Here is a 26,634-nt window from a genome sequence, read left to right as displayed (position 1 = left end):
ATGTCAAGTGTTATATTACACCTCTAACAAGGCAATATCTGTATAACATACATATATTACCATAAATTTCAGTCTTCACATTACCCACTCACGCACAGTTCATTCTCAAATCACTCATGTTTTGCATAAAATCACAGAACAGATCTGTTGGGACTTGAATTAAACGAGAACAATAAAGTCGACAGTTATGACTGTCAATAAAAACCATGACTGTAGAGTATTAAGCATTGTAAAAACCTAAAATCTTTCAATTACTCCTTGAAAAAAAAACACCAAAAATTCAGGAGCACTGCAAATTAAACATACCGGTAATACATGTAGCTCTGCAAATCGGCATGATTCTTGAAGTCGTACAGTTGCGTACTTTAGATTGCATCACACACTATGCTGTATCAGAGTTCTACAAAATAAAATTCACCTTGTAACAAACCATTCTCAAAGTACATGTGCATATTGCAGATCTGTTATACAAGAATATATATATTAAAAAAAAAAATCTCTACATCCAACTCTAACACATACAGATGTCAAGCAAAATTGCTTGAATATAAAAGATTGGGTCGATGATTTGTAGCGAAACTACTCAAATCACAAATGCTGCACAAAAAATGTCTTCTGTACATAAGCCAATGACAGATAACCATCCAACAAAAAAATAAATCTCAACCATAAAAACACATATGAGATGTTCACTACTTTAAAATTCAAGGTACTAATATGCACATACATGTACACCTACAATGATGAACACTTGCACCATGGCAATCATTAATATGACATCACAAAAATAAAAACTGGACAAATAGTCTTGAAAGATGTTGGTCTCCTGTCCTATCAAATCTGAGGCACTAACAGTAACACAACCTTACCATGCAGTAAGGCAAACATTAGAAGTAAGAGAGTGTTTCCCTCGCATCTTAACCCATTGAGCACGGGCTGATTATGCTATTACACTTATATCCCATAGACACCTGCCTGAGTATACTCGGGACTTGTCTTCAACGGGTTAAAGGGGCAAAATGGAGGCATATTACGCTAAATTTTGCTCAACAAAAGGTGTTGGAATCAGCCAATGCCAGGTCTAAAACCAAGTTGATCTCTATACAAACCTCCCCAATGAGCACATCTTACTTGTAACAGACCCTCACACTGCGGCTCATGTTATTACAAGTCCCAATGCGCTTACTTTCTTGTATAAGATTTTGTTGTGTCTTTGCTGTTATTCTGCTGTACACGAAAAAATCAAAGACGGACATTTTTTCCCTTTCACAATCCATACATAGATTTAATAATTTCTCTGACCTTGTGAGGATACACCAGTATGGAGGGGAAAGGATTCCTTTCTAAGTTATAGAAAAATGTACTACATCCATAGTTCTGAAATATAGTGTGAATAACCCTTACTTTTTTTGCTTCATTTTCATGCTGAAAGAGTTCACACCAACTCTTTTAAACTAGTTGGACAGTGTTTCACAAAGAGCCCTCCTCAGAAAAAGGGGCCTCCTCAGAAAAAGGGGGTCACCTTCTGTCATAAGGCTTTGCTCTATTGGCCTGCTTTGACTTTCCCGGGTGCTTGACAACCACCTGCTCAGATTTGAGGGCACCGGCAGCTGACACGCCCTTCGACGATGACGAAACTGACAGTGACGTTAACTCTGATGTTGATGATAACGATGTTGATGAGGACATTTCAGTGGATGAGGCTGCTTCTGAAGGCTGCTGTGGACTCGTACTCGAAGTCGGCTTTGCTGCCTGTGATGCTACTGTTGTCGAGGGTGATGTTGAAGATGATGCTGACGAGGACACCGACAATGATGATGAAGAAGATGATGATGATGATGTAGTTGTTGGCAATTCAACTGGCAGTGACATGAGACTGGGCAAGCATTTTTCGGTGATTTCTGTTGGGGGTGCTGGTTTCTTCGACATGTAAACGGGGACGGGCTTGAAGGTAGTTGATGTCGACGACCTCTCCATATCTTTCAACTTCCCTTCAATAGCCCTGATTTGAGCTTCCACACTAATATTCAACAGAAAAATAAAATCTGTGTTATGAAACAATTAACACAAAAACAACAGAAGACAAAAATCATCTGGATAGAATGAAGATGAGATGAAGTTTGCAAATATGTCACTTGCTCTTTTTTAGTTTCATATTCAATGATGAGTATCAGAATCATGAAATGTAAAGCGACACATATTTTCAATGCTAATCCATTTTCTTCTCTCTCTTTTAAACTCAGTAATGGTCACACAAAAAGCACAATGAAATCTGAAAGGCAAGCTGGGATTTGGGGCTGATAATCGCGGAAATTGATGGAAAATTGAAAATCATAACTTCCTAAATTCTTCACAGAGTAACAGAAGCCAACGATACTCACGTGTAAGTGGGAAAAATTAGAGATTACCATGATCAGAGTTATCAGTTAAGCCAAGTAAAATAACCACTTTTTGTATAGCACAGCATCATAAAGAGAACAAATAGTGCTACTAAAGTTTCCATATAAAACATTACAAAGCTGATACAGTATGCAAAAAATGCACTTCTTCTTAATCTATCTCTTTAATCAAAATTCTTTTTTTTTTTTTTAATAAACACAGTAAACAGTACTCAATGGGAACACACCAGCTACTCGTGATACTATAAATACGTACATATGTGTGTGTGTGTTTGTGTGTGTGTGTGTGCATGCATGAATGTATGTAGATTAAACATGTATGCATGTTGATAGGTAGGTACATAATATTACGTAGATGAAAATAGGTAGATAGATTGTAGGATACATTGTATAAATAAATGCGATATTAAAGAGTTAAAAGGGATATGTACAGCAGGCCTCCTTCATACACAAAATGTAACAACTCTTGAAACCATTAAAAAATATAACAGAAATTTGGCACAATTGATGCTTGATAGATGGGCAATTCCGCAGTTAGGTGGACATGACATGGATAAAAGAAATGTGCCTCTTTATCATACTCTTTAATTTAGGTTTCAACTAATGCCATGGATGTTCACCAATCATTAAGGTCTTTCAAGTTCAGTAGATTTTATTTTTCATATTTATTGATTTTGCGAGATCTAAAACCATCATTGAAAATGTACATGTGGGACTGGGGATGCTGAAATTCACTTAAATGCAAATTACAGTGGGTTCCTTTGAAATTTTTTCCTCAAAGTTTTGCTAAAGGGTAAAAGATGAATACATTTAAGTACTCCAGAAGTCATGTGACATTTTGTCAATTACAAAAGGGTGAAATGACCTGCGGAATTACTCCGGACAAATGTAACGTTACTAACCGTAACGTTACTAACCATGCTTTTGGGGGTCTAGCTAAGAAATTATTGGTCGAACTGCTAAAAAAATTTGTGTGAACATTTGTCATGATGCGATAATTGAAATTAATGCAACACTTTGTTTGAAGTAACTTTAATATTTGCACACTTTTTGTTACAAGACATTGATTTTTTTGTCATGTCCTTTTTTCGTAACGTTACTAACCAGCTCTTTAAGTTGCCATAGCAATTCTAATATTTCGTGGATTGTATCCATTTTTTTCTGTATCATAAACCTGGGAAAGATGAACATGTTTTTGTCATAATTTTGACTTGAAATGAATAAATGGTAATTTAGTAGTAAAAACAAATATCTAAATTTGTTCAAATGTAACGTTACTAACCGCGGAATTGCCCAGATACTCTATCTTTTTCTCTGTGAAAAAAGGGGGGAGGAGGGGATTAGATCACACCCTACAACCAACCTCGTCTTTATAATCCGCTTCTTTGTTGTTACGGTGTCCTCTAGCACCTTGGTTGACTGGCCTCCGAAGCTGCTGGGTATCTTGTCTGGATGGAGATTGATAACCGGCTCCAGCGGCACAGGTTCATTGGGAGCCTGATAAACATGAACAAAAAAACACAAAAAAAACATATGAAAAAAAAATGAGTGAGTACAAAGCATTCACTGGGTTCAAAACAATTAAGGTTGAGGTACTATCGTGTCTACATTTAGCCCGACCAGACGCTGTAAGTACGCCGTGCGACATACCTACGTACAGCGACTGGGCTGTGGATAGTTAGTCTATATTGTACACATGAAGACAAAAACAAAATGATAATCTGGTCATCAGGATTGACTTGTGACAGTTCAGTCCACACTGTTTCAAGTGTGAATGAAGTAAGCAAGGAAATGGCCATAACCTTTCTCCATATTACTGTAAACGTCAATATTTTCGCACGATTAGTTTTTCGCGCTGAGTGGCTCGAAAACATATTTGCGGGTTCTTAAATTCGCGCTCCGCAGCGGGTTAATACACATTCGCTGTTTTCATCCAGCGATGCCAGCGTACGATAAGCGACGTAGCGAGCGGCGCGAGTGTGAGCCACTCTGTGGTGTGAGTACAAGCGCTCAACTAACCTCTTTGATTTTACTCGATACATGTACTGTAGTACTAGTACTGTAGTCACAGGGATGTAGCACACCAATCGGCCTGGGCTCGGTGCGTGCGGTGCGTGCAATGATACTGCTATATGCGTAAACATGTCTGTACTACGTAGCAGTATTATCGACGAAGCACACACAATTCAGGCCGTTCAAAATGTGCATGGAAAATTGCGAAGATATACTGTATTCGCGCGTTTTTGAATTCGCGCTAGCCGAATGTAGCGCGAAAATTAATGTACCGCGAAAATTTCCACGTTTACAGTACCACGTCTTGAGGCTTGTTCAGTTGCTCATACTGTGTATGTTTCAAAAATATCACTTACATAATCCTTGGTCACCACTAGCCTTTTGTCAAGGCCCTCTCGCTGTAATTTATGGGCGAGCGAAGCAAGCCCAGCCGAGCGGGACAGCGCGAGGGCCTTTTGAGATCTGCTTCCTCACATTATTATTCATGACACGTGAACCCTACTTGATATTCATATTAACGGGTTCCGCTTGACCAATGGAATGGCGCGCTCCCCACATCCTCAGCCTTTGTGTTGTCATGCCTGTTCGCATGCATCACTGACCACTGACTGGAGGTCTGTGGCGTGCATTCACTGTATTCAAATCGGGTTCGAGCAGACAGACACGCTGATTGGTTGACTTTTGCTCCCGAAATCAGGGAGCAAAAGTCGGTAATTCAAAGGGCTAACAAAAGGATGCAAAGCAGATCTCAAAAGGCAACCCCACTCAGCTGGGCTCTCTTCACCATACAGCGAGAGAGCCTTGACAAAAGGCTAGGTCACCACAGGCCACTTCTCAGTTCCCTACTTGTAGATGCATCCGCATTGCGTTCATGTGATTGGTGCCAAAATAAATGTTCCTATCACAGACACTCTAACTCATCACCTTTCAGCTATTATCATTAGTTGAGCTAGCTGCAAAATCTAATCGCAAGGATTCAGTCTGCACCACCACAGCAATTGATCAGTCCCTTGTTATCTTACCTTTATGTGTGAGTGTGCCCATTTGACTGCCAGCTTTTTCCCCAGGGCCAATTTGCCATCTAAAGCATGAAGCGCATGCACTGCATCCTGAATGAAAATGGTCATGTGGAGAGAGGTATGCAAGAGATTAACAATTCGAAGAAACAAACCAAAAAACAAAATAAAAGAAAAGACAAAATCATTTGCTCTCACATCAGAATAGGGGAGAAAGTTGAAAGGAAATGACCATTTCTTTGAATCAGAAAATATGTTTTACCAATGGAAATCTCATTGTTATGCATGGATTCTGCCAGATAGTAATATCATCACTACCATTTATTGAGCATTTGAACAAGGAACAATATTAAACTGTAGCACGGACACTGCAGCATATTGCTTCAGTAAAACAATATTTGATATGGATGAGGAGTCCACCTGGGTGGCTGAAAGGCTACCTTTAGAATATCATCCATGATCTGCAGGTCTTTCTGTCAACACCTGGATCCTTACATTCCGAAATCCATTATGAAGGCATTACTACAATGTACACAACAAAATGAAAGTGATAATGTGATATGTCACAAATACCACCGCTCAGCAAGAGGGAAATTGAACACTTGTGTGCTATAAATTATACAGAACACATTCTCTACCAAACCTATACATATTTACATACAATGTAAGGCAATAGTCATTGCATCACGCAAATTAGACAAGCCAACTTTAATACCTTTCATGATGCAATGGCAGGGTGCTACATAAGCACTTGCCTGATTGCCCGGGGCAAGTGAAAATCAAATTTGGGAGAGTGTTTTTGAACAATGAGAACAAATGCTTGCCCGAATTGGGCAAGCAAAACATTTTGAAGCCACCTTTTTTCACTTAAATCCCCCCAACGAACTCACAAAGTTAACCATACAGAAGCCCAAAGATAATGGATGTTTAGTGATGCAACACACTGTATATTTCATTTCAGCAACTTTCCAACACATACGTGAAGAAGTCCCAATGCAATGCAAAAGCAACACTTGATCTGACCAAGTTTGTTACGCCATTCTGTTTAAAGGGGAAGGCTAGTAACTGATCAGTGGGAATCAGTGGAAATGCTGGGAGATGATTGTTCCAATCCTTATGGGATTCATTCAAGAGTTCATTGTATATCTATTGTTGTGTGAAAATGATTTGCTTCAGAACGGTCTCATATTCAAGTAATGTGCAGATTAATGCTCCGTCAATGACCAGGGACGCTAACCTGGAAGCATTAAACTGCACATTACTTGAATATGAGACCATTCTAGCCTTCCCCTTTAAGCTTGCCAATCAATGTGTGCTGTTTATTCAAATGATTGTGTTTTATTAAGCCCTTGACTTACACATGATTTTCGATATTATTTTCTTATATTTTGGGCTTTATTTTCGGGCAAGTAAAATTGATATTCGGGCAAGTATTTTGCATCCAATTTGAAAATCTGCTTGCCCGACCGGGCAAGTGGTAAAAGAAAGTTATGTAGCACCCTGAATGGCATCATGTTACTGATTATTTTACATAGATTAAAGTACAAATATTATGTACTTGGAAGCAAATTAACATTTTAAATGACGGAGCAAGCTGATTTCATGCACTTGTATCTACCTGAAGACCATTTCTACACTGAAACAAAGATGAAAGTTACAGTTATTGCAAACTATTGGCAGTCTAAGCTCAACGTGCAATGGCGTGACCTGACAAAGTACAGTATACGCCAAATATTTAGCGAGGTTTTTATTTTCGGGCAGGACTCCACGATCGCGAATTTAACCACTCGCGAAATTGTCGGGAATTCCCGATTCGCGAAAATTTAGACTCGCGAAATATATGGCGTATACACATACAGTAATCCCTTCTATCACTGATTTGTATTGTTGGATATTTCACTGGGCCATGAGGTATGAGAGATTTGAGTTGGAATTTCAGACATGGTGCCTGTACTGTGCAAACACATGTCATTGTCTCATAAATCTAGTTGATTTTAGAATGGTTGCAACAAAAGAAGAAGAAGAAGAAGAAGAAGAAGAAGAAGAAGGAAAAAAGTGAGAAGAAGAAATAGAAAAACTTACAAAAAGAAAAAAAAACAGAGGAGAAAAAGAAAACAGCTTTTACATTGTACATGGATCTTTCACACTCAGAGCTGCCCTTACTGGTGGCTCATAACTCCATTCCCTTTGAAAATGACCCCACCATGCTTGAACTTGTGCTCACCGTTTTCCTCTCAAAACTGACAAAGCAGTATCCTCTCGGTTTGCCTTGATTTGGTCCAGACTTGTGAAAGAGGAAGTCAAACTGCTCAATCTTCCCATATTTCTGCAACAGTTTCAGCAGACAGAACCTTAAGAGTGGAAGCAAAACAGAGAGCAATTTTGTTGTGAATCACATCAAATCAAAATGAAACTATAATACCTGGTAGTCTGACAAGACGGAAAGGGCCTGCTTATCAAAAACAAAACAAAACAAAAAAACAAAACAAAACATGATGGAGTGTAGCATACAATATGCATACATGGCTAAAAGGATTGATGTAATCATTAACTTGTCAATGAACAATATTTCATTGTAAAATGCTATGTAATTTGTTTCACTTCATGGTCTTTTTCTCTACACGTCCCAACTTTCTGGAAGTAACAAGTAAAGCTCTACGTGTGAAGGTGATGTTTGACATAAAATCAAACACTTTTAGTTCAAGCCCATCCAAGATTACATCCGCATGATTCAGCAGATGGGATAAGAAAAGGAATAACCAATGTTGGTATCTTCATATTACTACTTCATCAATTTCAGTGTGTATTTTCTTAAATTCATGGCTACTTATCTTTTAGGCTTTTGGCATACATATCACTTCTTCAAAACACAATTTAAACACCAATCATCAACATAAATGACAAGCGACCACCACTAGAGAAATACAACTAGATAATGAAACATTAAAAAAAATAGGATCATTGCAGAAAATACAAAGGATTTTGTTACCCATATCTGAAGAGATTCTCTTTGTAGTCAAATTGTGAGGGTGCATAGCTACATTGTATGTATACAGTTAAACTCGCATAAGTCGATCTTCTCGGGACTGAGCAAAACACATCGACTTAGGCGATTTTCGACTTGTGCATAAGTCGAAAAAAAATTGACTTAACAACAGTTACACCACACGTACATTATGTATAGATGTACATGTATGTTGTCTACTCTGGAGCCGAGAGCTGGAGAGGTGTGCCGCAGCACGGGTCGCCCGGCAGGGCCACGGCGAACTTTGCATGGACAGTGCATTAGTATTGGCACAGGTCCGATTACTTTACACCCTTGTTAAACCTTAAGGAAGTGAATATGAACGATGTTTGAGCAGTGATTGATTCCAGTTTACCATACCGTGGCTTGAAATGCGTGTAGAGGTGTAATTCTGATTTATCCGTGCCCGTAACTTTCCCCCTACTTTCCGCTTTGAAAACTCAGCAGCTTCATCCATCCACTGCACAGCGCAGACTGCAAACATACACAGACTATACACAGCCCAGTCGCTGTATGCACAACTATACACAGCCCAGTAGCTGTCTGCTGTACGTACATAGCGCTAGCGCGACAGGGTAGTACCAGCGGACCTCCAAACACGAAGAGAGTTCAACAATCGCATGCGATCGCTTTGAATTTTGATACTTCAGATCATTTTTTGTCACCTGCCTGGTCGGGCTAGTTCTTATGTAAACAAAAACTGGCGTCTCGTGATTTTGACAGTGATTTATTGCACAATAAAATCTTATTCGACTTAGGCACAGTGAATTTAATGGTTTTTCCGTGAAAGTGTTCTTGCAATTTCATCGACTTAGGCGAGTATTCGACTTACGAAATTCGACTTGCGAGTGAATTAATACACGTAAGTCAATGGGGAAAAATCGGGACTTTTTAAAATCATTGACTTGCGCGATTATTCGACATATGCGATGTCGACTTAGGCGAGTTTAACTGTAGTTCACAGTGGGATTCCCTATCTGTGCTTTCTTGCTTTCTGACTGCTTGTGAATGTGACTGAAAACTTCCACACAATTGAATACAGACATCTGAACTGGAGCAAACCTGCAATGTTACGCTCATTTATTGTCTTCAGCATCAGCAGCAAGAGTGAGACTTTGATAAAATTTGTTAAATACCTGGATGTCTTTGCACAGCAGGAACCTATGTATGTAATCATTGATTTAACACCAGTTGGCTTTTAACTGAGAGACAAAGAATCAAGGAAACTTCTTACAGCTGTAAAAAAATAAAACAAAACAGAACAGAACAGAAAAAAAAAAATGCACCAGAGGTTTGACCTCCCAGCTGTGACGTGCCAAAATATCAAAATCTGAATGTGCCCAAAAGGGATAGACCCTCTAGCCATACTGTAAAAGTGGAAATTTTCGCGGTGTTCAAATTTTCGCGCATTTCGCGCAGCCAGAAACTAGCGCGAAAATAAAAGCACGCGAATATTTTTACTTGCCATTATGTGCCTGTGCGTGATGTCTTGATTCCGCGGAATTAAAAACACGCGAAACTCTTCCGACCCGGCCAAGTGCGAAAAATTAGTCACGCGAAAATATCCACTTTTACAGTAATAGGTTCTAACATGTAGCCGACAGTCAAACTTTGGATGGCAATATCGTCGAATAATGGGCGTCTTGATTAAATTTACCCAAGCAACAAGGAGAGAATCTGCAACAAGCTGCATACTTTGCTGCAACTTATCGTTTTACTAGCTTTATTGTTAAATTTATAGTTACTGTAAAAAAGCGGAAATTTTCGCGGTGTGGAAATTTTTGCGCATTTCGCGCAACCAGAAGCTAGCGCAAAAATAAAAAAAGCACGCCAATATTTTTGCATGCCATATGTCCCAGTAGTTGATGTCCTGATTCCGCTGAATTAAAAACACACGAAATCCATCTTACCCGACCGAGCGCGAAAAATTACTCACGCGAAAATATCCACTTTTACAGTAAATTTATCCTAATGCTAATGCCATGGATTTTTTTACTTTCGTCAGTGTGGTTGTGGAAGTTGGAGATCTCATTTGGAATGTTGGATGGTAGAAAGACACACGCATGTGGCTGTATTAACTGCCAGCAATATACAAAACTCTAACTACGTCTGACTCTGAGTCGCACTTACAATTTAAAGGGACTAAATTTGAGTCATGTTACTTTTTGTATGGCTGTATCTGACAAGTTCCTAGAAACTTACAATTAGGACAATATGTGGGACTATCACACACACGTACAATTACAGACATGCAGCAGACGTGAACACATAATTCTAAAATGAACGGCGCCTTCTCAGCATTTCAAAAATAATGAATGTAGTTTGTGCATTGAAGTGTTTAAACGTTTTGCGCACTCACTCTGATATTCTTTCATCGAGATTTCCTATCCACAGTCGACGTCTTCCAGTATCGTCCATTCTATCAATCTCGACACTTTCGCAAAGCAATGCATGCACTGTTATGCAAATAAAATTGCAATAAACATAAATTTTCTTCTGTATTTGCTAGCTCCTTATATATCTATGCATGGTGTACAGACGTGTGGACCTCCTCCACGCATTTTCTGCACCTTGACGTCAGCGAAAATATTAACTACACTTCCTCATTCAATGACGTCACTGGGGAGGTTTTGTGCCGCCGTACCGCCGATGATCTAGCCGTTTGCATTTGTCCTGTCGGTCTCTCTGAATGACTGTTTTTGATGCCTGAATCATCTGAACTCGTGAGTAAACGATATCAAATTTTAAGATATGTAAATACCTCTATTATCAAATGGTGTGTTTCGTACTCAGCTACTGTATTGTAGCCCCCTCCGACTCTGGTTTAAGTGGGTAAAGTCAACACAGTCCTTTGAGATTGAGGGATTACACCCATCCGTATGTAGTCCCATACGTTAAAATTTGTGTTTCGATCATGCAGTATAACATGAACTCTGGCTCTGCATGCAATCTACACACGATATGATTATGAATGCAGCCAAAGCGTCCATGCATGCCACACCATCCAATCCGCATCACTTCTTTCCAACAGTCAGTGCAGGACCTATAGGTCCACACACTTTGGCGAGCGTTACAGTTCTAGGTAATCTTGTGTGATAGTGGTGTAAAAAATGTGGGCAAAGTTGAAAGTACATGTAGACCTATATATACTATAAAGTGGCTATACATTGATTCAGTGAAGCTATCGTGTTTAGAGATTTGATAAGTCATATTTTTACATGATTTTAAGGTGTGAATTTGTGAAGCTGTTCGATGTGTTCGTTGGTGTGTGTGTATCAATGCATGCGATATAAAAACATGATATATTCGCGGCATGAATTTTTCGCGAATTGGAGCCGACAGCCTTTTTCGTGGCATGAAATTTTCGGGAAGTGCCACTGGCGTTCAATGCATGTAATGTAAACATGGACTTTCGCGTGCATTTTGATTCCGTGAATCTTGGCGCTCGCGAAATTCGCGAAATTAAAGTGCACGCGAAAATTCCTTGTTTTACAGTACCATGTATGGTAGCGACATGTACGAGTGTGGAGGGACACACATAAGAAGCTCAACACCACAATGCAAATTGGTCGCCATATTGTATGGTTTGTGAACTTTGTGTAGCGTTGTGTACTGACGGGAGCTCTTCAGCCGAGGTCGCCGCCATAACCGCTACGTAACACGAAGGCAAGCACGCATGTTGAGTGCAACGCATTGTGTACACCACACTGATCCATGGAGTAGTGAATCTCGCACACTGCACTGTGCAGGGAAGCGGACGGCCGGGCGATCAGCCAATCAGTGGCCCGGCTATCTTTTTCGTGGCTTTCAACGGGGGATATTACATCGTGTTGAGTGTTGTAAATATCTTGGAACACCAGCAGACTTATGAAATTGACAAAGATAAAATATGGCAGCATCCAGATTTTGGCGACTTCAAAGAAAAAAAAATACAATAAGATTTTACTCGTTACTCATCCAAATTCTGATAACAAACTTCACTCGTTTGTGCATACTAACAAAAATTTTCAGGGGTTTGTTGCATTTAAAGTTTAACTAGTATGAAGTCAGTGACGCAAGGTCTGTGTCAGAGTTATGAAGAATATGCGAATTAAGTGTGTGTATAGATGCAGAATATAAATTTTAATGTTAATGTTGGATGCTGTCATTCACACATAAAGTAGACATTGTATCTTGCGGATAAATGTATCTTGCGTGAGATAATGTGAATGTCTTGCGTGAGAGAATGTGAATGTGATGCATGCAGGGTGGCAGATTATTGTATTGTAATCACACTTTGGCACATTGCATAGTCCCATACATGATCACATGTGTTGGTTAACTGGGTTGGACGGACCATGCTTTAGTTTTTGGTGGTGTATAGGGGGCACCTTGAATTTGCTTTATTTCCATTTAATATAGTGTGACGTTATCGCCAGCGAAAGAAAGTGAATATCGGTGATACAAGGAACATTTGTATTAGGTACTTGTTTGCAGGGTGGGCTCATTATGGCAGGTTGAACCACTCACCATTTTCAGTCATAGTGTCAACCATTAAAAAGAAAATAATAATAATAATAATCTACAGACCTATTAGACCTGTGCTTTTGCATAATGCTAAATCATACCTTGTATGTCTTTGTTTCTTTCTAATGCTTGCAAATATTTATCTTTAATCTTTATTTTTTCTGAGCTTGCCTTTCATGTGACTGATATTCTATTCACTTCTTAGAAACATGATGTACTGTACAACTTGTGGTGATAAGCACAATCAGGGTGTGCAGTTATGGTTTTCTCACTTTAAACTGTTGTAACTTCTAAAAGAATGTGCCAAATGACTTCAAAATTCACATACAGCATGCTGAGACATCAGTGATCACATGTGGAAAAACAATTTGTGAGTTTCTCTCAGTCACTGTTAATTACTGAAGATTAATTACCAAAATGTCCCCCCAAAACCACGTAATGCATTAAAAAAAAAAAAACATTTACGACTTACGTTGATGTACAGGTAAAATTTTGTACAATGTATGTGTACAAATTTGTAGATAATCAATGTGTTGCCAATCTGCATTTTGGTGCTTGGCGAAAAAAAAAAAAACCTTTGAAGGTTCTATGATATTCCGTTTTCTGATTTTAGTTCTCCTTGCTAGAGAAGTGGTACAGAGCTCCCAGTTTTTGAGACTTGTTGCATTGCTTTGATGTTTGTTGATTTGATGTGTTATTGTACAGATCATTCTTTAGTGTTGTATCATAACTTAACAGCCATGCTCAATAACAGGTATTCTATGACAGCCTACACATTCTCTATGGAAATCAAGGAAGAGCAGTAGTTGAAAATATACATTTTATTTGGTGGCTTTCTTACTGGTGTACAAATTGTATGCTGATTGATTGTCTGAATTTGCATACGTTTTGTGTGCTTGTTTACTCCAAAACTTATATGAAGACATACATGTGCACAACATAGCTATTGAGGCTGAGCTCACTAGATTTTGACTTTTGCTGACCCTATTCGGGTGCCCTCATAGTGTATTTTATAACAAAAGATTTTGCGAGCCTTGCGCGCACTTTATTCACATCTCACATCTGATTGATATTTCTCATTGCACGATGGCCCATGCAGTTGACCGTGGAAAGGGAATGCATACCACTTGACTGCTTTTGCACAGTAGGCAGATTACCTACAACTGTACATGTACACTGTACTGTATCTATCCATTCTTTGTCGACGGGCAAAAAGAATCTTGCTTGGGGACATTAAAGTTTCTCATTCTAGAATTTCAAGAGGAACAGGTTAAGATAGTTATTGATAACATTGCTTTTTAGTGACAGGTGATGACACGCTGTTGTTCCCTTTCTGACGATGTACGTGTAGGATTACTGAACATGTACAAAAGTATGCATGGTAATGTTAAAGGACAAGTCCACCTTCATATACATAGGATTGAGAGAATGCAGCAATATTAGTAGAACACATCTGTGAAAGTTTGAGGAAAACTGGACAATCCGTTCAAAAGTTGCGAGTATTTTAATTATCTGCGCAGTAACTGCTGGAAGAGAAGACTACTGCAGTGTATGATGCCACATGCGTACAACTACAACTGTACATAAGGAAAATAAAAAGAGAATTTCACAAAACTTTACTTTTTGAATAAAGTGCACATTTCTTTGACTTGCTACTGACGTATGTTATGGGTAATATTATTCCCCCTGCCTTCTGAAAGAGAGAAGTTGAGTGTTGTTTTGATAATATGCAAGAAGAATGGAAATATGTTGAATTTTCTTTATTCTTTCTTTATATTGTTGTACTCATGTGACATCACAAGCTAAAGTAGTTTTTTCATCCAGCCGTGACTGAGCAGAAACTTCAAAAATTCATAACTTTTCAACGGATTGTCCGATTTCGCTCAAACTCACACTGATGTGTTCTACTAATATTGCTGCATTCACCCAACCCACTTGTCTGTGAAGGTGAACTTGTCCTTTAAGAATATAACACAAATGACGTGATGGAGATTATGGAGGGTTAGAGTACCAGGACAGGTGAACATGGGAAGAGAGTTTTAGGAGCTACACATTTTGTATGTCAATCAAGGGATTAGAGTGTAGCAACTTTAAAATTCATTATAGCCATGGCTACATGTACCAGATGTTCCCTGATTGTGCATGGGTGCAAATCAACATCTTGTTTAGATTGCATTACATAGAGCCACAAAATATCTATGGCATCTTCTCCAACTCAATGCAGAGATTTAAGGCCCTTCTCTTCCAGACTCCAAAGGGACAACTCAATGATAACGGTTTGATAGTAAGAATGGCAGTCAGTAAATATTCTTACAAGAGTATTCGATCATCCTATCATCCTTGATGTATTTACACGTCTCAGTTATATAAAAAACTGTATACGCCATATATTTCGCGAGTCTAAATTTTCGCAAATCAAGACTTCCCGACTATTTCGCGAGTGGTTAAATTCACGATCGTGGAGTCCTGTACTGAACGGAGAAATGTGTACGCGTACGTCACATTCATATCGGGATCAGGGCCAATATTTTCACATGTTTTTAATTTTGCGAATAGCAGCTGACTTGCGAAATTCGCGAAAATAAAAACCTCGCGAAATATCGGGCGTATACAGAATAACCTTGACCTTATGAATATAATGGACCTTTGCTATTCTGTGGCTGACCTTTCACACTTCAGCTGTATAGTGTGTGAAATTCAGTTTGAATGTGGAGTGACTTTTCATTCATAAGGTCAAGGCTATATTTTCTTTAAGCCCTACAATCCAACTCTAGCAAGTCACACTTTAAAAAAAAAACAACATGCAAAGCAAATCTTCTGTTTCAAAGACAACCTCAGAAAGTGTAACTGTGTATGAGTATGGAGTTGGAGGTCAGATGCTGTATATCATGTACTTGTGGCAGTCACACAAAAAAAGACATGAAAAAGAAAAAGAAAAAATCCTTGTACAAAATTGTCATTTTCCTCAGAGAAAGGTAACATGCTTCTTAGGATAATTGTGGCAAGAATGCTTGTAGAGGTGTGTTTTGGGCCACAAACATTAGTGTTTCGTGAATGAGAATGGTACAAACTGAAATACCACAAATCTACTACTGTCACATTGGCCAGCGATGGGAACAGTGACAATAGATTGTTGAGCAATGGAATTTAAAGCTTAAACATACAGTAGTTCTCAGTAGGGCTCAAAATTTATCTTCCACAATTTGGAATGTGCATGCTATGTATTATATTTAAAGGCTACAATGTATTCTAAAAAATGGGTGATGCGATTTGCCAGGATAATGAGTTGTTTTGGAGCATTTTTAGGTCAAGAGTAAAAGATAATTTCTGACGTACAGTGTAGGACACAACTTTTATTCCTGAAGTGCCCTCCCTGTTCAGCAGTGGGTCGATAGAATGTTACTGGTACATGATGATCAGATCATGCCGTATCAGTAACTAGTATTGAATCGCACATACAGGCTGTACATGTACAGCTACACGTGTACAAATTGTATTAAGCTGCCGCATGTAATTCACTCATGCGGGATGGATGCTGTTATGGCCCAATTATATTACAATCAATGTGATGGAATATAAAACATGTAGCAACCACAATTGGTTAAGCTCTGAGATTGCAATACTTCTGGCATATATTTTTAGGTAATATTTCACATTTTTGTTGTTACCGGACTGAGATCTTGTTACCACCTTGCGTGATTTTACTCATTTCTTATGCATATAATAGTCTCCATTTTCGAGTGAAATTCAACAGTGTCTGCCGGCATGTGATGGTGTGAGAACTATGGTTTTCCTTTAATACCACGGTCATTCCAATGTGAATGCACCGATAGGATCAGGAATGAGTCACTGCCGAGCTGAGTTTTGACAGTGCCTAGTTATCAGATTAGTCAAGCTTTCTTTTCCCCTGGCATGTGGACGAACAAGTGCATGGGGGGGGGGGGGGGGGGGGGGGGAGGAGGAGGACGAATCCTTTGACCAATGGTTTAAAGGGATCGTATAGTTTTGGTTGAGACCTAATTTCAGGTTTCTAACATTTTTTGGTAAGATAATGAGAAACCTCTTATGAAATAAGAAGAGCATGTAATTCCATTAGGACGTCAACGTTTATTTGACGAAAATTGGTTTTAAAATGGCTGAGATATCCAAAACAGAGCGATTCTAGTAAAGTGTGGGACCCACACTTTATTACGATCGCTTTGTTTTACTTTGTTTTTGGATGTTTCTGTCATTCCAAACCCGATTTTCATCAAATAAACTTTGAATTCCTCTTAAGATGGTATGCTCTGTACTATTTCGTAAGTGTTTTCTTGGTATCTCGCAAAAAGTTAAAAGACCAATTCTCATCTCCACCAATACTGTACTATCCCTTTAATTGCCATAGCATTCTATGCATGGCTAGGCTGCTGTGCAACTTATGTTTGCCTACCAGGTAATCTAATTCAACATTTATAGCCATAGCCATTTTTCCCAGTGCCCCTAGAGTAGCCTGCATCATAATTGTTTATAGGCCTACATGTGTCAGTTATAGTCAAGTACAAGTACATGGTTGTATCAGATATCATCTTTCTCCAAAGGTGTATAATGTGAACATAAATTTGCTCTTTCTGTTCTGTTTTGTTTTATTTTTCCTTGCATTGTTGTATGGACAATTAAAAACTTTACAGATTTTCTGTAAACATTTGCTGTACTTTAATACAACTGTATATTGAATATAACGTTATATTTGTGTGTGTGTGTGTGGGTAGGGGGGGGGGGGGGGGTAGGAAAAAGGAGAAAATCATTCTTTATTTTTTCATCGTTGAAAACCAGCTTAGTTTTTGTATCTAGGTATATACCTGAATGAGGGATCATACTTCGAGGTGTACAGTTGTATGTGCATGTTTGTGACCAACAGATAGTCATGTAAAATAATTATTATATTTATACAACCTGTATGATGATGCTAATAGGCCTATATTAATAATTTGCCTGCTCATTGGGTGTACGGTTGCAACGCAAAAATGAGTGCTTGAAGGCATTCTTAATGATCATTTTCACGAGGATCCATGTGAAGCAGCCAGCTGTAAGCCCAGGCATCCTTGAAAGTGAGTAAAGCGAGACCTAAATGAGAGGCAAGTACCCACTAAAACGCCGAGCTCTTGTCTGTGCTCTTCCAGGACATGATTCATAATCCATGTGGTTCTCGGCTTTTTTTAGTCAGCCGTCACTCTTCGGTGTGAACTCCCATTAACCTTCAAATCAGTTTCCCACCTCAGACACACACACACACACACACACATACACACACAGACACACACCCTAGAAGTTGTAATGTGTATATGGAAAAAGGTGTTGCGTTGTCTGACAGACAAGTTACCTGCCCCGACTCTATCTAGGATGAGAGTTGGCATATCCTCGTGTCAAGTTTCATTTGGATTATGAGCACACCGCTAATCACATTAGAGATTTAAAGATGCACACACACACACACACATATTTTAAAAGAAATTGGGAGTTGCGTTGGCATGTTTATAGTGGTTTAGGCCTACTAAAATAGCTATCCTTTTCCAAACTCCTGTAGTGCTTAGTACCACGTATAGCCAGTGGAAACAAAATTTCCACATACATGTACGTACATGGATCGATAAAAACTTGATCATTTTGTCATCTTGTGCATCATTTCATGATTCTAACAATTTTCCAAACTGCAAAAATTATAGATTCAAAATATCAAGATGCGTTTTAAAGTCTCCAGATTTGAAATACTTTGAATACAGCGTGGTAGAAAGAAAAAAGAAAGTTAAACAAAGAAGAAGAATGTGTTACATTGACAGAAGTCACATGCAACATACTCTATGATGCCATCCACTGTATTTTTCAAGCATAAGATAGATTGCAAAATGAAAGCTATACGGCGGTGTCACAAGTGGTCAAATTTGTTATTGAAAAGGATGAATCCATTTTATTCACTGGAGTTTTTCATCAATACACTGGACATGCTTTTTCAATGGTGTACTCGTATACTACTAGGCTACTAAATTACTACAATTGTTTCATGTCTCTTGTGAAGTCCATAAATCTCATTAGGGATATGCATTTTGTGTTTTGTGCAATGATGTTACAAGCATGAAATCTTCTTCTGGAAGTATGTACTTTGAATATGTTATTCAAACACTTGACACTATTTAATTCTATAAAGGTAAGGGAAAAATTACAAGTATACTATCTTTTTAGGGGATTAGATCAAAGGTCTGATTTTATTAGCTTTGATAACTTTTAGTCTGGTTAACTGAATATAAAAGGGTCCACTCCAGAGAGAGAACTGTGGCACAATTTACAATGTATCTGGAGTTGCTCTTCAACCCTATCCAACAGATGATGATTCTAGTGAATACTGTAAAACATGATATATTCGCGACATGAAATTTTCGCGAATTGCCACTGGCATTCAATGCATGTAGTGTAGCCAAGAATTTTCTTGTGCATTTTAACATCATGAATCTTGGTTCTCGCGAAATTCGCAAAATTAAAATGCACGCGAACATTCCTCATTTTACAGTATATTTTACTATAATCATCATTCTCATGATGTATTTTGGCCTCGTGTACATAAATTAGTATCACGGAGGGTGATTTGAATCGCGCAATTCAATTGACGGCCCGGAGTTGTTTTCTAGTGAAGATAATCCTGAATGACGGAATGAAACAGTCATGTGTAGGGATTGACCTCCAAATCATGTTTTAAGGGGCGGAGCTTACAGTGACCTTACAACTACAAAGTTACTTCTGTAGAAAAAAACCCGCACACATCAAATACATGTACTGCATGCGAAGCTGTGCAGCTGTGCGGTATTATGACTTGGGAGGCCGAGCCTGATTTTTGGTGTCATCAGATTTTAATACATGTGTGTATGAATGTTGAATTTTGTGCATGAAAGCCTTTTTAGTTACCTCTTCATGGAAGAAAGAACAAACAATAGAAGCAATACTGCCGTCAATAAAGTTAGAGTCTGCTTGTATATTCTGCTACAACTACTAATGAACCTTGCCGCACAGCAAGAAGAAAAATTTTAATTTGTACTTCTCATATGGCATTGCAAACTTTGTTGAAGGGTGATTGATGGGTACCGGGAAAGAAGCCACACCCCCTCTCCTCACTTTTAAAGGGATGGTATAGTATTGGTGGAGATGAGGATAAGGCTTTTAACTTTTTGCGAGATGCCAAGGAACCACCAATAAAATAGGTCAGAGCATACCATTCTATTTATGAATTCAAAGTTTATTTGATGAAGATCGGATTTGGAATTGTTGAGACATCCAAAAACAAGGTAAAACAAAGCAGTCGTATTAAAAGGGTGGGTTCCACCTTTTATTAGGATTGCTCTGTTTTTGGTATCTCAGCCATTTCAAAACCAATTTTCATCAAATAAATGTTGAATTCTCTTAAAATCACATGCTGTTTCACATTTTATGAGAGGTTTCTCATCATCTCACTAAAGATATTAGAAACCTGAAGATAGGTTTCGACCAAAACTATACGATCTCTTTAAAATGCAAAATTTGAAACTTCACTAATCCTTGAAGCCTTCCTTGGTTTTGTGTGCAAATGATAATTGTAATATTAGTGTAATTGTAATTCAGCATTACAATTTAGTTTCTCTGCTTGTGTGTAAAAAACAGTCAATGTTACACAGCAAGGGCTGCTAGACCCATCTTCCTTGGCCAGAAATTCAGGCTTCTACGGACATAGACCAGTTGACAAGTAACGAACAGTTCTGATTCCCATATTCTGAAAGTAGCTGAGTGATCTCCTGCAATGCCAATTATTACAATTTACAGTGTATGTCAAGTCTGAAATCCAATGGCAATTAATCTACATGGTAGTTTCAGTTGCCTGACTTTGGAAGGCTTTAATAGCAGATATCTTAGATTGATGTGTGCATGGAGTGCTATAAAGCCGCTCAGCTGTGGAGCGCTGAATGTAGAGTGGCAGTGATACCACTTTATGAGGGGCAGTTGTGCCTCCATAATTCATCTTGACTCTGTAGCGTCAGCGTTCACATCTGGCCCATTAGAAGAAATATGGAACTCGGATGGTTTACATTTCCTTGTGGCTAATAAGTGTGATATAAAGTCTACAGCTAACAATTGGCTTACACTTACAGAAACATGATATCCTACCCACAGTTACTCTGTGTCACTATACAAGTTCATGTATTAATGACCTTTAATTGTGGAATTATTAGTTGGTAACTATAGCTACTGTGTTTAGCCATGTGGTGGGGAAATGTGCGATTGATCGTATAGATGTAAAATGCCCTCCCAGATCCATCAATCCAGTAAATCAGGGAAATATAATTTTGATGCATTACAACGGGTGACAATAGCAATCTTGTGTGATGGCTGTGTGGGTATGGACAGTGAATGTACACTGTACATACATGTATTATAATACATTTGATGTGTATAATGAGTGAGATTATGAGGGAGAGTATACAGTGAAAGGATGATTACGTGAGAATCTCTTTATTGAGAACCATTTTCCAATTTAAAGTTTGTATGTTTTCATTGTCCTGAGTGATTTTGTCTCATGATTTTACAGGGACTCATGACTTTAAAGGACAAGTCCACCTTCATATACATAAGGATTGAGAGAATGTGCACAGCAATATTAGTAGAACACATCAGTGAAAGTTTGAGGAAAATTGGACAATCCGTTCAAAAGTTACGAATATTTTAAGTACAAGTGTATCTGCGCAGTCACTGCTGGATGAGAAGGCTACTACAGTGTATGATATCACATGCGTACAACTATATAAGGAAAATAAAAAGAGAATTTCACAAAACTTTACTTTTTGAATAAAGCGCACATTTCTTCGACTTGCTACTGATGTATGTAAAGGGTAATATTATTCCCCCTGCCTTCTGAAAGAGAGAAATCAAATGTTCTTTTGTTATACAAGAAAAATGGAAATATGATGAATTTTCTTTATTCTTTCTTTATATCGTTGTACTCATGTGACATCACAAGCTATAGTAGTCTTTTCATCCAGCCGTGACTGAGCAGAAACTTCAAAAATTAGTAACTTTGTAACGGATTGTCTGATTTTGCTCAAACTCTCACTGATGTGTTCTACTAATATTGCTGCATTCACTCAACCCACATGTCTGTGAAGGTGAACTTGTCCTTTAAGCATATAACTGTACAATGTACATATATGTACTTTGTAGCATGGCTGGTTGTAACAGGATTTTTTTTTAGCCATACAGTACAAGATTTTTTGCTACATGTGTATGTGTGCACTTTGTGTAATTGGTCTTTTTCAGTCATTTTTAAGGTGATGATAGTTTATGTTGCAGTAATCCATTATCACCCCCTTTATTATAATGCTGATTGTAATGTAAGGGTTTTTGTAAGCGTAAGAATGGTTTTATAGACTCTTTCTATAAAATGCCTTCTCCTTAACGAGGGGATTAATACTTTGTGTGCAAAGACATGAAGACAAGCATTTGTCATCAAGTACATGTACAATGTACTTGTACACTGTATATGTGCATTGTACACTGTTATGAACCTTTTCATTTAAATGTTTTAAATCACGTTAAGAGATTCATGAGACTAATGTACAGTATCACATCAGTGTGAAAAAGGGTTTTGACAGTGCCAAGTCACGGCTCTACTTCACTGATTCTGACACACGATTTAATTGCAAGGTCTCAATTAGGTTCTTTAGTTTTCTTATTGATATATCAATGATTATGTGATTTATGGATTATTTGTGCTCAAAGTCTATAACAAAATATGTTTGTTTCTAATGCTTGTTAATTGTAAAGGGCATAGAAACATTTTAGGCGAAAACACTCCATAAATTTTTCATGTTATTAATATTATTATTAGCATTAGCATTATTAAAAGCCAGTGACTTCCAATCATGACCTGCTTGCATGCAACATTTGTCAATGGAATGCAAAGATGGTACTTAGTCCTGTGAAAGTAAATAGAGGGTCACAAGTTATTAAAATTTAGATTTGATATCATTTTAGTGCAACACTCTCTCAAGTTCAGTAGATCAGTAGTGTTGACTTTTTACTTGCATCTGTACCTGTGTGCGTGGTAGATTGTGGTTGACATTTCAAGTCTGAAATGCTCCCTGTACTGGCCTAGCAAGACAAGGCAGTCATTTTCACTGATACAGTGCACTCCCGTTATAACAAACACGGTTATGACGAAATTCCCGTTACAATGAAGTTAATATTTGGGCTGCAACATTATCTGCTCTCCATCTTTTTCCATTGTTTATTTATTCGGTTATAACGAAATTTCGATATAGCAAAAGAAAACCCCGGCCCTGGTTGCAATGTTTCTCTGTTAGAATTAACTATATGGTGAGTGTACATGTAGACAGTGTCCCGACAGCTGCCTCCAGTGGTAAATACTTGTATCTCCCAACACTATCTGGGTTCATTATTAAAGTGCTTTGGAGCGTTGACTCCTGCCCTAGGACCCCTAAGTCTGAATCTGAATGTGAGCCAAGATGTTTGGCATTGCTTCAGACACTGGGTTGATCCATTAGGTCCTACAAATTGTACATGTAGGCCTAAGTCTAAGAAATCACGTTTCTGTAGTTTGGTACTGTAGGTTTTATCATATATTTTTAAAAGTATGTATTCTTTAAATAGTTTTCTTATTCACTACTATATTAAAAATCCAATTGTAAAAAAAAAAAATCTTCCTTCATTTGAGCTTTTTCTAATAATCATATAATAACCATCTTTCATCGTTTGTATGTACTGTCTATTTCGGTTGCATGATTCTCAATAGCCCCTCAATCATTTAATTTGTAACTGATCCTTAATTTGGCAACATATTTTCAAGGAGTACTGAAAGATGTTTCTCTTTCAGACAAGCATGTTTTTTTGTTTGTTTGTTTTTTCTGTTTCTATACTGAATTAATTAATTTAACGAGTTCCATCTGCCGGTTATCTTCTTTCATGTTTTAATAGGATGTGTAGTAAAATTAATGTAGTTGGCAATTTCATGAGGAAAAGAAGATAAAATCTCTAGTAGAATTACCCTGTTGTAGGACCAGATGGCTCAAAGCCTCTCAGATATTTTCTGGTGACAAATATGCACATTATACATCACTGTACCTTCAAAGGAAAGAAAGTTTAACACATTGAAGCATTTGAATACATGTGCACCAACTATCAAAATTCAATGATCATTCACCAGCAAAGTAAATGCATTGTAGACAGTCAATTGTCAATATTTTGGATATTATTATCTTCCCCTTGCCCCTAGAAAGTATTTACAAACAAACAAACAAACAAACAAATCTAACAATAGACAGGGTTTTTTTTCAACTTTCCTGACATGACAAAGTAATGAGAGCGTATTTGATGGTATCAGAGCAGCATTTTTATTCAATTTACATATTGTACGTGTATGCTATGAAAAGTACAGTCATGAATTATTGAAGCTTGACTTGAAAATGTCAGCAAGTTGTGTTCTTCATACACTTAAAGGTCCTGTTTACCTTTGGGAACAGTGATTTAAAAAGTGTTCGAGATATCACATTTGATGCATGCTGGATGTATACTGTAGGTCAGCTGTATCACAAAACATCGTACCATGTTGAAATTTTGCAATAAAGCCTAAAATATTAAGGAGATATCACTGTTTTTCTCAATAAATCATAACTGTAGATGGTTCACATTTTGAGTATTCAACAATACTTCACATCAATTATACTGATTGAAATTTTTACATTGGTTGTTTCTATCCCTAACTCACACTTTAGAACTATTTTGAAGCACTAAAGCTGGGTTTTTGTTTCATCTGCAAATGGTTAATTATGTCGTTTGCAAAGTGTAAAGTACATACCGGGATGTGTTGTTGTGTTCAAGCGGTTGTTTATAGCAAACACAGATGGGTTCTGCCTGTTTGAGACTACATGTGGAGCTGCCACATGTTTTCTAGGCTAATCAGATGTTCATTGACAAATGGTTACCATTCTTGCCCGACATCGTACATCATAATCAACCCAGCGCCAGTCTGCTGGCATGCGGAAGCGTCAAACGTGTACCTGGCCAAATTTAAACTCCACAGGGCGTGGTGAAATGGGGTTTCGGTATGCACACGCAGAGCACTTTCCGCTCCTTGGCATTCCGAGACCATATAAATAGTCTTTGGATTTCATTGAGTATCATACATTTGATGTATGTGTACTAATATAAGTTAACACATTGTATACATACTGAATACAGACATGTTTAATCAATAATAGATGGATACATTATAGATCTACATTTGTAGATACAAGTTGTAGGTAGATACACAGTAATAGATACGTGTAGATGATTGATAGGTAAATAGAATAGACAGACAGACAGACAGACAGATAGATAAAGATAAATAGATAGATAAATACGTTTACCTACAGAGATACATACATACACTGTACAAATGTACATACAGTTCTGTACATGTATACATTTACATACTATATGTACATACAGTACATACATTGTACAAACATTGTATTTACAGTTACATTCAGACATACACACACTATGCAGAATGAAGCAGATTTGGCTGTGCTGTCTGTATGAGGCATCAAGACTCGTATCATTGTACATACGGCTGTATAGAGCCCTGGACAATTTCACTTGCCGCAAATTGAAAAGGAGCTGTACTGTACACATATTTATGGATGTAGGATGAATGATTACCGCTACTTGCCATTGTGCCATATACAACTGACGGGTACCAGGCACGAGTGTACTGCCCCCATTCTGTGACAAAAATAGAAACGATGTGATTTGTTCTTTGCACCCCGCAAGTCATATTGTGTGGATGTACTATGTATGAATAATCATTTGCTGCAGGCTCACTCTTGAGTCTTCGAATAATCTGGCTGATTCATTTCCATCTTGGTGAAGCTCTATAATGAAAGTGATATATTGAAACATGTTACAATGTATGTGATGTTTGCATGCCACTTGACATAAATCTGTAATCAAACCTTTTTTCACCTGAACCTACAATGATTGGACTTGATATCACTTGTGATTAGACCTCTTTCATTTCAGGACTAGACGGGACCATATTATTTGCAACAGAAATTTAAAGGAATGGAAGAATGAGCTTATGTGTACACTGAATGACAGTCAAAAAGATGCCGTAAAACGAGGAATTTTCGCGTGCATTTTAATTTCGCGAATTTCACGAGCGCCAAAATTCACGAAATTAAAATGCACACGAAAGTTTTTGTCTATACACTACATGCATTGAACGCCAGTGGCAATTCGCGAAAATTTCATGCCACGAAAAAGGGCTGTCGGCTCCAATTCGCGAAAATTTCATGCCGCGAATATATCATGTTTTACAGTATATGAAACACCAAAATAAAATTGCAAAGACATTGCCTTGAAGACGTGTTGGGATGAGGAGAGAAGGGTTGCCCCTTATTCATTTTATCTTTCAAGTTTTGTAGTACTTTGGTCATTAGAAGAGTTCCCATATATTTCAACTTCTTTAATAGATGAAGTAAACACTTGGTGAATCGTTGACTAAAACGGTGGGGACAAAGTTGAGATGGAAAGCAAAATCTCTACCCTCCTTGGGCGCCTTATTCATTCTATCTTTAAAGTTTTGTAGTGGGTCATTGGAAGGGCTTCCATATATTTTCTA

At 38.0% G+C, this 26,634-nt stretch overlaps 2 protein-coding genes across 2 annotated transcripts in view; one reads left to right on the top strand and one right to left on the bottom strand.

Moving 5' to 3' along the window:
- Window positions 1–1,103: 1,103 nt before the first annotated feature.
- Window positions 1,104–10,899, bottom strand: LOC139713992 (uncharacterized). The gene is made up of 5 exons (XM_071625711.1): window positions 10,813–10,899; window positions 7,653–7,779; window positions 5,435–5,521; window positions 3,763–3,896; window positions 1,104–2,020 (listed from the first exon to the last, which is right to left on the bottom strand). Exons 1-5 carry the CDS (start codon window positions 10,869–10,871, stop codon window positions 1,519–1,521), a joined length of 909 nt encoding a protein of 302 aa, XP_071481812.1. The 5' UTR covers window positions 10,872–10,899; the 3' UTR covers window positions 1,104–1,518.
- A 198-nt stretch (window positions 10,900–11,097) lies between these two features.
- LOC139713993 (calcium-binding protein 39-like) overlaps window positions 11,098–26,634 on the top strand; it is a 29,094-nt gene continuing 13,557 nt past the window's right edge. Inside the window, exon 1 of the mRNA XM_071625712.1 lies at window positions 11,098–11,176. The gene's annotated coding sequence lies outside the window, so the exon portion shown is untranslated. The remainder of the gene's footprint in view (window positions 11,177–26,634) is intronic.

This window comes from Diadema antillarum, unplaced genomic scaffold (genome assembly GCF_040938485.1).
Source record: "Diadema antillarum isolate AM-2024a unplaced genomic scaffold, OU_Dant_1.0 seq00002122_RagTag, whole genome shotgun sequence".
Taxonomy (NCBI): domain Eukaryota; kingdom Metazoa; phylum Echinodermata; class Echinoidea; order Diadematoida; family Diadematidae; genus Diadema; species Diadema antillarum.
Note: the sequence above shows the minus strand (reverse complement) of the source record. Positions and strands in the feature narration are given on the sequence as shown.

Coding starts and splice junctions, on each gene's coding strand:
- LOC139713992 (XM_071625711.1), bottom strand. CDS start 10,871: ATGGACGATACTGGAAGACGTCGACTGTGGATAGGAAATCTCGATGAA. Junction 5,522..7,652: donor TCAGTTTTGAGAGGAAAACG/GTGAGCACAAGT, acceptor ATTTTCATTCAG/GATGCAGTGCATGCGCTTCA. Junction 2,021..3,762: donor AAGCGGATTATAAAGACGAG/GTTGGTTGTAGG, acceptor GTTGAATATTAG/TGTGGAAGCTCAAATCAGGG.